Source organism: Hippichthys cyanospilos, chromosome 14 (assembly GCF_059441005.1).
Source record: "Hippichthys cyanospilos isolate Australia breed blue-spotted pipefish chromosome 14, RoL_Hcya_1.0, whole genome shotgun sequence".
Classification (NCBI taxonomy): Eukaryota; Metazoa; Chordata; class Actinopteri; order Syngnathiformes; family Syngnathidae; genus Hippichthys; species Hippichthys cyanospilos.
In genome coordinates, this window is record NC_142382.1 from 20,809,095 (window position 1) to 20,823,039 (window position 13,945).

At 40.8% G+C, this 13,945-nt stretch overlaps 1 protein-coding gene across 7 annotated transcripts in view; it reads left to right on the forward strand.

The window, feature by feature from the left end:
- Positions 1–13,945, forward strand: part of gabrr2a (gamma-aminobutyric acid type A receptor subunit rho2a) — a 137,073-nt gene that overhangs the window by 60,857 nt on the left and 62,271 nt on the right. For 6 of the 7 annotated variants that reach the window (XM_088433221.1, XM_088433222.1, XM_088433223.1 and 3 more), the window contains one exon: positions 7,139–7,362. In XM_088433221.1, the coding sequence (XP_088289347.1) occupies positions 7,139–7,362 (224 nt within the window). Of the gene's footprint in view, positions 1–4,997; positions 5,664–7,138; positions 7,363–13,945 lie in introns of those variants that run through there. The other variant, XM_088433224.1, reaches the window with a different exon arrangement.

The window sequence follows — 13,945 nt, forward strand, 5'->3', positions numbered from 1 at the left end:
GCTCTTTTGTTCCTTCTTTAAACCCTCTTTGGGGAAGTTCGTAGTGGATTCCCAACTCTGAGCAATAGGCATGTTCATGTGATTATTAATGGAATAAGTTGTAATCATTGTCATCCCAAAAATATATATATTTTTAAAAGCACAGCACACACACATGCTCACGCACACACACACAACACTTACATGTGTTAGGGTTAGCGGACATCACACACTCTATATTAATAATGCATAATACTTTTAAACTATGTTCTATGTGCAGCCCCGGAGGAAGTCCTCTCAGCGTCCCGTGCAAAAATCAGTCATGGAGCTATAGTCATCTGCGACACAGTTGACTCTTCTCTCACATCCATTCTTCACTGGAACTCAATAGTCTGTCGAGGGCCAATGGAATAAAAAAGAACCAGTGTCTACCCTATTGCCTGAGCCTACTACAAATAGTTACAAAACATAAAGCACGGTGCGACTGGACACACGTTGTCTTATTTGGCCCCCGAGCCAAAAGGTTTGCCCACCCCTGGTCTGATGTGTATGCCCGAAAGGTATATCTCGGCCAAGGGCAAGCACTGCACATTTTTCGGAATCCAACATGGGGTCCAATGTGGAGCTAACACAAAAAGACTCTTTGGCCGACTACAACAATGGTCTTTCCTGAATATTTAGATTATCTTCTTCTTCTGTAGAACTGACTATAAAACACAGTAAGTACTAAGAAAGGAGGCATAGACATAGAGCAAAGTCTTAAGCTGATCACATCTCTCACTGATCGCAATGCAATGGATTGCTCGTCTGACATTCAAGCCCACTTCCAGAGCCTATATATAATTTCTATGGCATACCGTCCTGTTCTGTGATTGGTCTGTGTATGAAACCGCTTTGTAACAGGCCCATTATAATCATATTTCCCAAATCCCTGAGTGCCTTGCCTTATTTCAGCCCTTAGTCATACTAGTGTTTATAGGCCACTGGTATCTGGTTCTAGGGTCACTATGACGCTCTAGGATGCGTAGGCAGGCAGACTGTATGGATAGATAGATCTTTATTATCCCCAGAGGAAAAATCTGTTTCACAGACACTGCCAGATAACACAGAAACATTGAGGACACATATGACAATACACACAGCAATAAGGAGTCGACATGACAATTGCAGACTGTTCAGGGCGTAAATAGGTGAGGAGACAAAACTTTTGCTAAGGCTTTAACTCAACGTCCTTTATCTGCGGCCTGAGGGCAGCAGGCAGAAATATGTGTGTAGTGAATGGTCTCAGTCTCTGGTGACAGACCGGCCCATACGTGTGATGGCTTTATTGTACAGGTGACAGAGGTCTGTGATTGTCAGGTTAATGATTTTGGATGCTGTGTGTGTGACCTTGGTGAGTTTGTTTCTCTGGGTAATCGAAAGCACGTTGAAATAGTATGGAGAGCAGTAAAGAGAAACGGGCTGTATGATACCAGTGTATAGCAGAAGAAGTGGTTTTAGAATTACAAAGACTGCACAGAGCTTACGGAGAATGTGCAGTCTTTGTTGGGAACATCCATAACGTGATGTTCAAATGTGAGTTTATTGTCCAATGTGAGTCCCAAGTATTTAAAATGATTAACAGGGTCAACTCTTTTATTTTAGTAAGTGACAGGTCTGGGTTATGTGGTTTAGTGTATGGTATGTGTATTTAGTGTGTTTCATTGTATCTGTACACCATTTGGTGAAATGGATGACAGCCTGTTCGTAAGCTGTTTTGGCATTAATTGTCTTTGAGGAGGGCGAGAATGGCAGGGTCGTCAGAGTATTTGAGGCCAAGTATTTGGGCCAAGTGCTATCATTAGTGTAGAGGGTGTACAAAAAAAAGGGCTGAGTACACACCCCTGAGGTGCTTGTGTCTTGGTGGTCCAGGTGGATGAGAGTGATGGATTAGCCAGGGTAACGAATGTCCCATAACATAAGTCCAGTGTGTTGTGCCTCCTCGTTGGAAAGTCCACATACTGATGAAGTGATAACGTGACACTGTCCAGTCTACAGTTAAAATCACCCACAATAAACAGTGCAGCGTCGGAATACTTCGCCAACATAGCGGTAACATCCTCGGCTATAGCTCCGTTGCTACCCCGGTGTTAGCTTTGGGGGGGACGTAAGCACAGCTGATCACTACGCATGGGAATTCCCTACAATTCCAGGATTCCCTAGAATGGTTTGAGGGACACAGTCAACAGTTCCATGTCAGGCGTACAGACTGTGCAGTCGGTCTTGATGTTAATACACCATTGCTTGTTGACGAAGATACTGACTCCACCGGACCTGTTTTAGCCCGTCGCACTCCTACGGTCTGCCCGCAGGATACTGAAGTGATCGAGACTGACCTCAGAGTCCATGATGATTCCATCCAGCCAGGTTTCTATCAGGGGAATGACAGATGCATCCCTGAAGGTCTGATCGAACTGACACTTGGCATCCAGTGGAGCTAACATTAGCCAGAACGATGGTGGTAAGAAGCGGTCTGAAGGGACGCTCCCTCTGCCTGGTGCGTATCCCACCTCTCCTACCCCATTTCCTTTGCCGGATCTTGGGTGGTAGATTGACTGCTTGCTTTTGGAGACCCAGCGCGGAGGAGTGGAGTAGGCGGAACCCATCATGGCTATAATTGCTGCTAATCTTTTGCTGTAGAGCCCCGTAGTTGTCCAAAACCCATAGGTTCATGATTGTAATCACGATTATCTTGCCTAGGTTCAGCATTCTGCGTGTATCACTTAACATAGACACATTGATAAGCTACTGACCCCTGAAAAAAAGTTGTTTTGAGGCCTTCAGGGACCTTGTTGGGAGTATTCGGTAAACAAGTATCAGTGTAAAGCACTTGATCAATATATTTAGGTCCTTATTGTTCCTCTCCGGATTATTATTATTCTCCCGAATGAATCACATTTTTGAGGGCCTAAACAAGCACGAAAAGTCACCAAAATGTGCACATTCATTGGACCTGTTGTAAAATTTGATATTTTGGTGTTTTCGTACATAAACTCTAAAAAAAATGATTTTTAGCGTCACCTAGGACCGAACAATTCTACTGGGTCACGGCCTGTTTCACCTAGAGATATGAATTTTTTTAGGCATATGTAGGACCACAAGACCTACAAAAAAGATATGGCGCCATATGCTAGGATGTACAGAACCAGAGTTATGATTATTTTTATGTGCCTTTTTAGACCATTTTTGGATGTTTGCAGGTACCAAAGTCCTCTTAAAATCTCTCAAATGGTTGACCCGATGGACTTCAAATTTGCTGTGCTTTATTTTCAGACATAGGGCCACAACTGGGCGAAATTTTGCGAAGACCGGCCAACATATATGATGGGGGTGGGGCTTCAAAATATTTGTTTCAAGTTTCCTGTGCGACAATCGCAATCCAAATGTGTTTTCTTAAAAAAAAAAAAAAAACTTTAAATAATATGTCAGCACACGGGCGTGTGACCATGATTTGAGAGGTCGGTGCCACCTGTGCTGTGGAGCTGTGGAGTCATGTCGGCTGCGTCTTGACCCAGTGTGTGTCAACTGGTAAAGAGTTTTGTCTGTCTTAAAACGACCACAAATGAGTAACAAAGTATGTAAAAACATACAAGGGTTTATTTTGCCACTAACAATAATAATTGGCCCTAATAAGAAGAATACATAAACTAAATACAAGTTTGTAAATGCCTTAAGACTGTACTCGTCAAATAATGAAATTTTGAGAATTTTGTATCATCTCAGCCGATTTACCGCCATTGTTACTGTTATGTGAACCATTGGACTTTGTGATGTTGTATAGGAAACACCCATTGTCAAATGATTTTTTTCAGAAAATCCTCAAGAATTAAAAATCAGTTATGACAACAGTGTACTGTGATAAAAAATATGGTTTTAGATGTCTTTAGGAAAAGACTTTTATCATATATATGAAATTTTGAGAAAATCCGTTTAACCACGATTGAGTTTCAGCAGCTTTTACTGTCAGTTATTTATTGGACTTTGTAGTGCTGTGTAGGCCACGGTCGTTATCGTGTCATCATGAAATTTGGGACCATACATGATAAATCTGACTATAGGTGAGGGCAGAGACGTCCCTGCCCTCACCTATGGTCACGAGCTGTGGATCGTGAACAAAAGAATGAGATCTCGGATACAAGTGGCCAAAATGAGATTCCTCGGCAAGGAGTCTGAGCTCTCCTTTAGAGATAGGGTGAGAAGCTCGGTCATCCGCGAGCGGCTCAGCGTCAAACCACTGCTCCCCTGCGTTGAGAGAAACCAGTTAAGGTGGTTCAGGCATCTGGATGCCTCCTTGGGAGACCACTGGCAGGAGGGCTTGGGGACGACCCAGGACACGCCGGGAGACTGAGTCTCTGGGCTGGCCTGGGAATACCTGAGTATCTTCCTGGAAGACCTGGACGAATTGGCCAGGGATAGGGAAAGTCTGGGCTTCCCTGCTCAGGCTACTGCCCCTTTGACCTGACTCCGGAATACAGCGGTAACAAATGGATGGATTTTGACTCTTAATATACCTACTAAGATTTTGATTTTTTGAAGTTTGTGCAGCTTAATCTTACACTTCATTATTAGTTGATGGAAAACGAGGCTCTGGGCCGATCCGTCGGGGGCCTATCTTCAAAAACTTGAAGTATTTTCAAAACCAACGCAGCTAGCGACCTAAACCCAAAATAGACACCTACCATAGACATACAGTATATGAGTCTCCACCAGCAGTGGCATCAAATAATTCAAAGTTGGTCCCTAGTAATATCCTGATTACTTATTTTTTCTATAAGTATATATATCGTCTAGTTTCAGGAAAAATAGCAAAATAGCATTTACGTGAAATAAATAAATACGTTTTAGGCCAAAAGAGCTACTTTTTTGTGCAATTTTTAAGTTTTAACAGCCAATAAATCACTCAATTTTCACACAAGCAACTTTATACTTGAGGAAAGCATGCAGAAACATCTAATTTTACTCAGGTGCGCCAGCACCTTCTGAGTCAACTTGTAGGAGGCCTTGACCAAATTAGAGCTCCCTCAGCAGGCCAGTGCCTTCAGGCTCGAGGGTCGGGCCGTTCTCGTCCCCTTCAGCTCCTATAGAGTCTTTTTTTTTTTTTTTTTAATTCATTATGAAACATGCAAAGTCAAGTCAGTTGGGCAGGACATCAATACAAATGTCTACATGTTATCTTGCAAGAAGCCTCTCCCAGCAAGCTAAAGATACACGATAAAATAATTTGTTCAGTGCAATCACTGTTGGACAAGTTACTTCAAAAGTAATGCTTTATTTATTACTTATTACTGTCATTTCAATTTTTCAGTTGCATCACAATATGACTATTTGAAAAGTATTGCATTACACTACTATTGTATTACTTTTATATTACCCTCATCACCATAACTGGAAATATGGATTAGCCATTCTAAATTGTAGCTTATAACATTCATTACGTATCCAGTGAACGGTTGGCTAGGTGCCTGCTCTCACCCTTCCTTTTCCTCCTCTACATAGACTAGGTGATGAAAGAAACAACAAGCAATACAAAAACCAGTATTCAGTGGAGCCTGACTGAGCAGCGTGAAGATCTTGATTTTGCAGACAACTTAGGACTACTGGCCCACACCCATAAACAGATGAATGATAAATTTGGAAAACTAGAGGTGACTACTCTCGGACTCGGACTCAAAATAAACAAATCAAATACCAAAATAATGCAAATCAACATCAAGATTAACACATCCATAAACATGGACCAAAACACCCTCGAGGATGCAAACAGCTTCACATACCTCTGTAGCATAATCTCAGTGGGAGGTGGCATGGAGGACAATGTACAATGTCCAAGCCAGGATTGGAAAGGCAAGGACAATGAATATTCAACATGCTGAACAATATCTAAAAGGCAAAAAAAATGTCGCTTCGGATCAACATAGAAATCTTTCATGTAAATGAAAAAAATACTTAGGTTTATGGCTCAGAAACCTGGAGAATAGCAAGCACCATACTGAATAAACTACAGATCTTCATCAACCGGTGTCTCAGACGCCTCCTAGGGATATTCTGGCCAAACACCATTTCGAATGCCAACCTGTGGACACTCACCAAACACCACCAAATAGAAATACTAAAAAATCCAAAGGAGGAAATGGAAGTAGATTAGTGACGCTGACATGGAACCCATAGGCTCAGAGGGAGACCGAGAATCACCTGGAGAAGAACCACAGAGCAGGAGATGAAGAAATAAGGGCTATCATAGAAGCAAGTTGAGCAGAAAGCCCAAGAGAGAGCTTGGCACTTTTATAAGACATGTGATTGGCTACCAACGTGACCCTCAATAGTCAATGTCTCCCTGGGAGCTAATCATTGACTGATTGACTCATTGTCTTGCTAGTCTTGTCCACAATGTTGACTATCTGGTTGATTACATCCCCAGGAGCAGTCTCTGAGTTAACTCAATGTCTCTACAAGTCAAATGGTAGCCTCTTCTTTGGAATACACACAAGCCTCTTTGAGATGGCCTTATTGATTGTTAATCACAGCTGTATCGAACATATTGTGCCTTTATGTGACAAAGCTGTCAGTGGTGTGGGAGAGAGAGAGACGAGTGCAAGAGGCGCGCTCACAGCGGGAAGAGTACAAAGGTTGAGGATGGACGAGAGCCTTGGGCAGATGTTGCGAAGATTGCTATTGTAATGAATTAAAATGCTGAGTGTAAACCCTGCTTCCGCGTTATTATTTTTGGTCAGCTACAGGCTCCACATGTGCGGCATCACCTCAAAGACATATCCCCTCCTCCGTGTCCCCCGACTACAGCCATGGGACGGGAACAGATTAACACTACAGTTACTTAATAAGGTTTAATAATTACATATTTTATTGAATACATGTTCTGTAGTAATCTTTGTCTCAAATATGTAAAGTATAAGTACTTTTCACATATTTTAAAAATTCTTGACCTGGATATAATAATCGTAAAAAATCAAGATGACTACTTCATGGATTTTGCCTTTTGCAAGTTTATTTTGGGGCGTAATCCCCGCGATAAATGAGGGTTCATTGTAATCTGAACATAATTCAGCACTGGTTTTGCACCTTCCATGTTCTGTGGTTCACTTTCACAACTGTCTATCAACAGGACTTTACCATGACACTGTACCTGAGACATTATTGGAAAGATGAGCGTCTGTCATTCACGAGCAGTACCAACAAGAGCATGACATTTGATGGCCGTCTGGTGAAAAAGATCTGGGTCCCTGATGTGTTCTTTGTCCACTCAAAGAGGTCTTTCATCCATGACACAACTACTGACAACATCATGCTGCGTGTCTTTCCTGATGGTCATGTGCTTTACAGTCTCAGGTGTGTATCAAGTCATAGACCAACACAATTATGAATTTTTTTCATGTTCATCTAGATATAGTTATAGCTAAATTTAAGGTGATCATAGGAATCTGGAACAGCAGGTTGTGAATCCATGAAACAAAACCAAGACAACCCCCCCCCCCCCCCCCCCCCTTTCAAAAGACATAACAAAAAACAACACTGCAGAATGAAGTCTTAGGACACATCATTTTATCGATTAAAAACTCAGGTGTCGCAGGTTTTTACTTTAAAGAAGGCTTGGTTCAATTTGTATTTGTCATTCACAGCCATAACACCAACAATTACTGTGGCTGTCATTGTGCTGCCTTTCTGAATCATGTTTTCATGAACCAAAATACATCTTGCTAGGCATAATTATTGTGCAGACCAAAAGTCAAAAAGCAATGTTAAGAAATAAAAAATTTTGGGGGAGATTTTTACTTTTCATTTTTAAATATGATATGCATAGATATAAATAAATGTTATTTATACAGCTCTGGGATACGTTTCCGCAGAAAAAACGACTCCCTGTAACCAATAAGTGCACTGAAAATGGACAATCTCCCACTGATTGGCACTTGGCCAGGAAATGCAATATAGATGTAGAACTTTGCCGCTTCTGAACATTAATCTCCTGTTGCTGTGATCAGTTGTGTTACCAGAGACTACTGACCCAGAAGAAGATTGTGTTGAGGGTGGGGTGTCTGTAAATAATTGATTTCAGGTTTGTGCATACAGGATGGGCAGAGCTTTATTTAAGTGTGTCCCGTGTCCAGCGGTAAGCGATCACCTAATTCGGTGATGGAGCCAGGTTGAACTGACATTTGCGACCTACTGCTGCTACTGCGATTGTTTGCTACTGGTATCGCTAAACTACTACAGTACCACTTGCTACTACTGCTAACACCAGTTGTTACATGACTGCATGCATGCAAGTTAAGGCAATAAAAATATCAAGTTGCATCTGCCGTCCCTGTTCCATTTACCCTACCACAAGGAGTTAGTATGACTAAACACATTACTTAAACTAAAACCGGACAGTCTCAAACAGCGATTGGAACTGCATGGAGGAGCACATGGTTGCAGAGCGGAGAATGAACATTTTCGAAGGCCAACGCTGAAGAAAGTACATGTGAGCGGAGCCAGGCGACAACTATCGCACAGCGAAGAAGGGGTCCATCAACTTCTAATTTGGCGTGCCCATTTATCTGACATAGGGGCACGCCTGGGCAAAATTTTGAGAAGATTGGTTAACAAATATGATGGGTGCGGGGCTTCAAAATATGTGTTCCAAAGTCACATTTCCTTCGCCATGAGCAACAAAAACCCTAATAACTCCAATGTGCAAGCTTGAAAAAATCTGAAACTTTCCAGAAAATCTACTAGTAATTGCTTTAAAATATCTTCATGGTTATTTTCAAATTAATTATAGTGCCACTTATTTACAAACAAAAATGTCTTTTTTTTAAAACTTTCATGTTTTGTGCTAAGCCCATAAGAATAAATGTACTGAAAATACGTCCGAATAGCATCGAGACTTGGAGAATACAGGTATCCAAATTTTATTACTTTGTGATAAAGTGGGTTGTCTGTATGCCACCCCAAAGTCGGAGTTTGCTCAAATCATCTAAACTTACTGTAATTGAGCCCAGGTGATCATAAAACGGCAGCCAGTTCCGACCCGTTTGACCTAGAGCTACGAAATTGTTTATGTATGTGTAAGACCTCAAGACCTACAAAAAGATTATAGAGCACCATGTGTTAGGATGTACAAAACCAGAGTTATCAATTGTTGAATGTAGCATTTGGCCCGATATTCTACATTTTTCGGTACCGAAACCCTTGACCCTATCAACTTCACATTTGCCGTGCCCCATTATCTGACATAGGGGCACACTTGCGCAAAGTTTCGTGAGGATTGGCTAACATATATGATGGGGGTGGGGCTTCCAAATACGTGGTTCAAACTCAAATTTCGTTCGCCATGAACATCAAAAACCCTAATAACTCTAATGTGTAAGCTTCAAAAAATCTGAAACTTAACAGAAAATTTACTAGTAATAGCTTTAAATTATCTGCATGGTTAATTTTCAAATTAAATAGAGCGTCACCTATTTACAGACAAATATGTCATTTTTTTAAACTTTTATGTAATGTGCTAAGACCGTAAAAGGAAATGAACTGAAAATTTGTCTGAACAGCATCGAGACTTTGAGGATAAGGGTTTCCAAATTTTAAGATTTTATGATAAAGGGGGTGGTCTGTGTGCCACCCCAAAGTCACAGGTTTCTCAAATCAGCAAAACTTACTGTAATTGAGCCCAGGTGATCATAAAACGGCAACCAGTTCTGACCCGTTTGACCTAGAGCTACAAAATTTTTTATGCATATTTAAAACCTCAAGACCGACAAAAACATTATAGAGCGCCATATGTTACGATGTACAAAACCAGAGTTATCAACTGTTGAATGTAGCATTTGGCCCGATTTTGTACGTTTTTCGGTACCAAAACCCTTGACCCGATCAAGTTCACATTTGAGGTGCTCCATTATCTGAGAGAGTGGCAAAACTAGGCAAAATTTCGTCAAGATCGGCTAACCTATATGATTAGGGCGGGGCTTCAAAATACTTGAATCATATTTCCTATGCCACTAGTGTTACAAACCTTAATATTTTAGTTTTTGCATTGTGCTAATCCTATTAATAATGCTAATTAATAGTGCTAATCCTAGTAATTTAACGGTACTAATAGCGACACCTGGTGCCAGACAAAAGAGATAGTGTTTACACTTTAATGTTCTCTGCTATGCTGCTTTAAACAAATTCACTGAAAATTAGTCAGGAGAATATTGAGACAAAGCGAACATAATGAATCTCAAGTTTCTCTCTTCAAATTTGGGCCTGGCCTTTACACCGCCTCAAAGTCCGATGTCTAGCCAGACCAGTAAAACTTAATGTAATTGGACCAAGATGATCTTCTCTAAATTTCATTTTGGGAGTACAATGCTAAACATACTTTTTTTCCTCGTAGTGCGGGCGCCACCTGGTGGCAGCAAAAAATTACATTGTCATTAATAGGTACCTTGTTGAGCCTGTCAAAGTAATATCACTGAAGTTTTTTCAGACAGGCCTTCAGACACGCTTATTTTTTTCCACCAAAAATTATGATGTTTTGATCATGGCCGTGGCCTATTCAGCAGTGCTCATCCATTTATCGTAACAGTAAATGCTGATGTAGTTTGTCCCATATGATCTCATCTTTTCATGACTTCACACGTTGATTGAAAGTCAATTCCTTCAGACATCAACAAACATATATTCCAACGTAGTGCTAGAATCGCCTCATGGCACAAAATTTATTACCAAGTTTGCGATTCCAATTACTTATAGCTCGTTGAACAAATGCAAATGAAAATGTTACCTTTTCTAGAACATTGACCTCTACAGTTCGCCTGCATATGCATGAATACATTCATACCCCAATATGTTCATACATTGAACTGTTCATCCTTCAACGTTCTCATGTCTGCGAGGGCCCGTTATAGCTGCTTGCAGCTCTAGTTATTAGGGTCCGAGCAGCTACCGCTGCGAGAGCCCTCTTGTTTTTCTCCGGATTATTATTGTTAGGGCCCGAGCAGCTACCGCTGCGAAAGCCCTCTTGTTTTTCTCCGGATTATTATTAGGGCCCGAGCAGCTACCGCTGCGAGAGCCCTCTTGTTTTTCTCCGGATTTTTATTATTTACTGTGCAGAACTTTTCCATTTTTGAGGGCCTAAACATGCACGAAAAGTCACCAAAATTTGCACAGTTGTTGGGCCTGGTGAAAAATTTGATATTTTTGTGTTTCCCAAAACAATGCAAAAAAAAATGACTCTGCAGCGACACCTAAGGTCGAAAAAGTGCAGCTGGTCCTGGCCCATTTGACCTAAAGCTTCGAAATTTTTTAGGCATATGTAGGACCTAGAGACCTACAAAAAAGTCAGTGCGAGCCATGTGCTCAGATGTACAGAAAAAGAGTTATGAATTTTTGAATGTGCATTTTTGGCCCATATTTGCACGTTTGCAGGTCCCAAACTGCTCCTTGTTTCTCCTAAACGCTTTACCCAATCACCTTCAAATTTGCTGTGGTCCATAATCAGACATAGGGGCACAACTGGGAAATTTTGGTGCAGATCCGCCGACATATATGATAGGGGCGTGGCTTCAAATTATGTGTTCAATTTTTCCTTCGCAAAGAGGGACAAAAACCTTAATAACTCTAATGTACAAGTCTAAAAAAATCTACACAAGCCCTCAACACATGTGTTTAATAATTTCTTCAATTGCTTATAAGGCCACCTAGTGGCAAACAAAAATGTCAGTCTGATGTCTCGCCAAAACAAACAAAGTTGCTGCATTTGGACCCAGATGGTCTTATCTTTTCTAAACTTCATATATTTGATGGGTTTCCAATGCAGAATACACCTATTAATGTATTTTTTGACATAGGTCGAGCGCCACCTAGTGGCAGCCAAAAATATAGCATTTTTTTTAAACGTTTTTATGTGTTTAGCTGAGCCCTTTGAAGTAATATCGCTGAAATAAAGTCTGCCAAGCCTCTAGACAGCCCTGCTGACCTCCACGAAATTTTACAATGTTTCAATAATGGGCGTGGCCTCTACGTCCATTTTCATTCCGAAGGTTTATCGGTCCAGTAAAAGCTGCTGTAATTTGACCCAGATGATCTGATCTTCTCACATTTTCACACATTGGATGAAAATATTCTCCTGAACACATCGACAAACATATATTCCAGTTTAAAGCTAAGGCCACCTAGTGGCTGCAAAAAACATTATTAGTGGAAAGATGACAGTCAATCCTGTTTGGTTTGATCTAAAGCTATGAAACTTTGTAGGCAAATGGAAGACTGTAAGACCTACAAAAATATCAACAACAGTGATGTGCTAGGATGTACAGAAAAATTATTTTTTTTTTTTTAATGTGCGGTTTTGCCCCATTCTTAGACATTAGCTGGTCTCAAACTAGTGCCTTTTTCTCTTAAACGATTCACCCCATTACCTTCAACTTTGGCATGAATCATTATCCAACTGAGGGGCACACATAGTCCAAATATCGTGAAGATCTCTTGACAGAAAAGATGGGGGCGGAGCTTCAAATTATGTTTAATACTTCCTTCGCCAAGAGTGACAAAAATATTAATAACTCAGCTATGACAGCTTCAAACCATCTGAAACTTTCCTGGGACTTTAAAAGTCATGCAATAATACAGCTATGTGATAAACTTTCACATCATTTACAGCGCCACTCAGTGGCGGACAAAAATCTCATTATTTATACTTTTATGTACTGTGAAATGCCTGTTTGACTAAATGAACTCAAAAATGGTCAGAAAAGCTATGACACATTGGAACATTAAGGTTCTCAACTTTTATGACTTTTCAATAAAGGGCGTGGCCTCTATGCCAACTCAAAATCTGATGTCTCGCCAAAACGGTAAAAGTTGCTGTAATTGGACCTAGATTATCTGATATTTTTAAAACTTCGTATATGGGATGGGAGTCCAATGTGAAACACACCTACAAGCCTATTTTTTATCATAGTACGAGCACCACCTAATGGCAGCAAAAAATATAGCAAATCCTTAATGTTTTTATGTACTCTGCTGAGCCCCTTGAAGTGATATCCCTTAAATGTTTTCTGAAAAGCCAGTGGCCATGCCTTATGCCCTCCACAAATATGTACGATGTTTCGACAGTGGGTGTGGCCTAAATGGCATTCAACGTTACAATATTGGAACAATAAAAGCTGCAGTAACTCCACCCACATTGTCCCGCCTTGTCTAAATTTTACATATTTGGTAAGAGTCCTGCACTGAAGTCATCTACAACTACTTTTTCATCATTCATAGTCCTTGTTCATACCCCGACCTGTTCATACCCCAACGTGCACAGGTCTGCGAGGGCCCTTTATAGCTGCTTGCAGCTCTAGTTATTATTATTATTATTTACTGTGCAGCGCTTTTCCATTTTTGAGGGCCTAAACATGCACGAAAAGTCACCAAAATTTGCACATTTGTCGGGCCCGGTGAAAAATTGGATAATTTTGTGTTTCCCAAAACAATGCAAAAAAAATGGCTCTGCAGCGCCACCTAAGGTTGAAAAAGTGCACCTGGTCCCGGCCCGTTTCACCTAGAGCTACGAAAATTTTTAGGCATATATAGGACCTAGAGACCTACAAAAAAGTCAGCGCGAGCCATGTGCTCAGATGTACAGAAAAAGAGTTATGATTTCTTGAATGTGCATTTTTAGCCCATTTTTGCACGTTTGCAGGTCCCAAACTGCTCATTGTTTCTCCTAAACGCTTTACTCAATCGCCTTCAAATTTGCTGTGGTCCATATTCACACATAGGGGCACAAGTGGGCAAAATTTGGTGCAGATCCGTTGACATATATGATAGGGGCGTGGCTTCAAATTATGTGTTCAATTTTTCCTTCGCCAAGAGTGACAAAAACCTTAATAACTTTGATGTACTAGCTTAAAAAAATCTAGAACTTCATAGACACATGGAAACGTATGTCTTT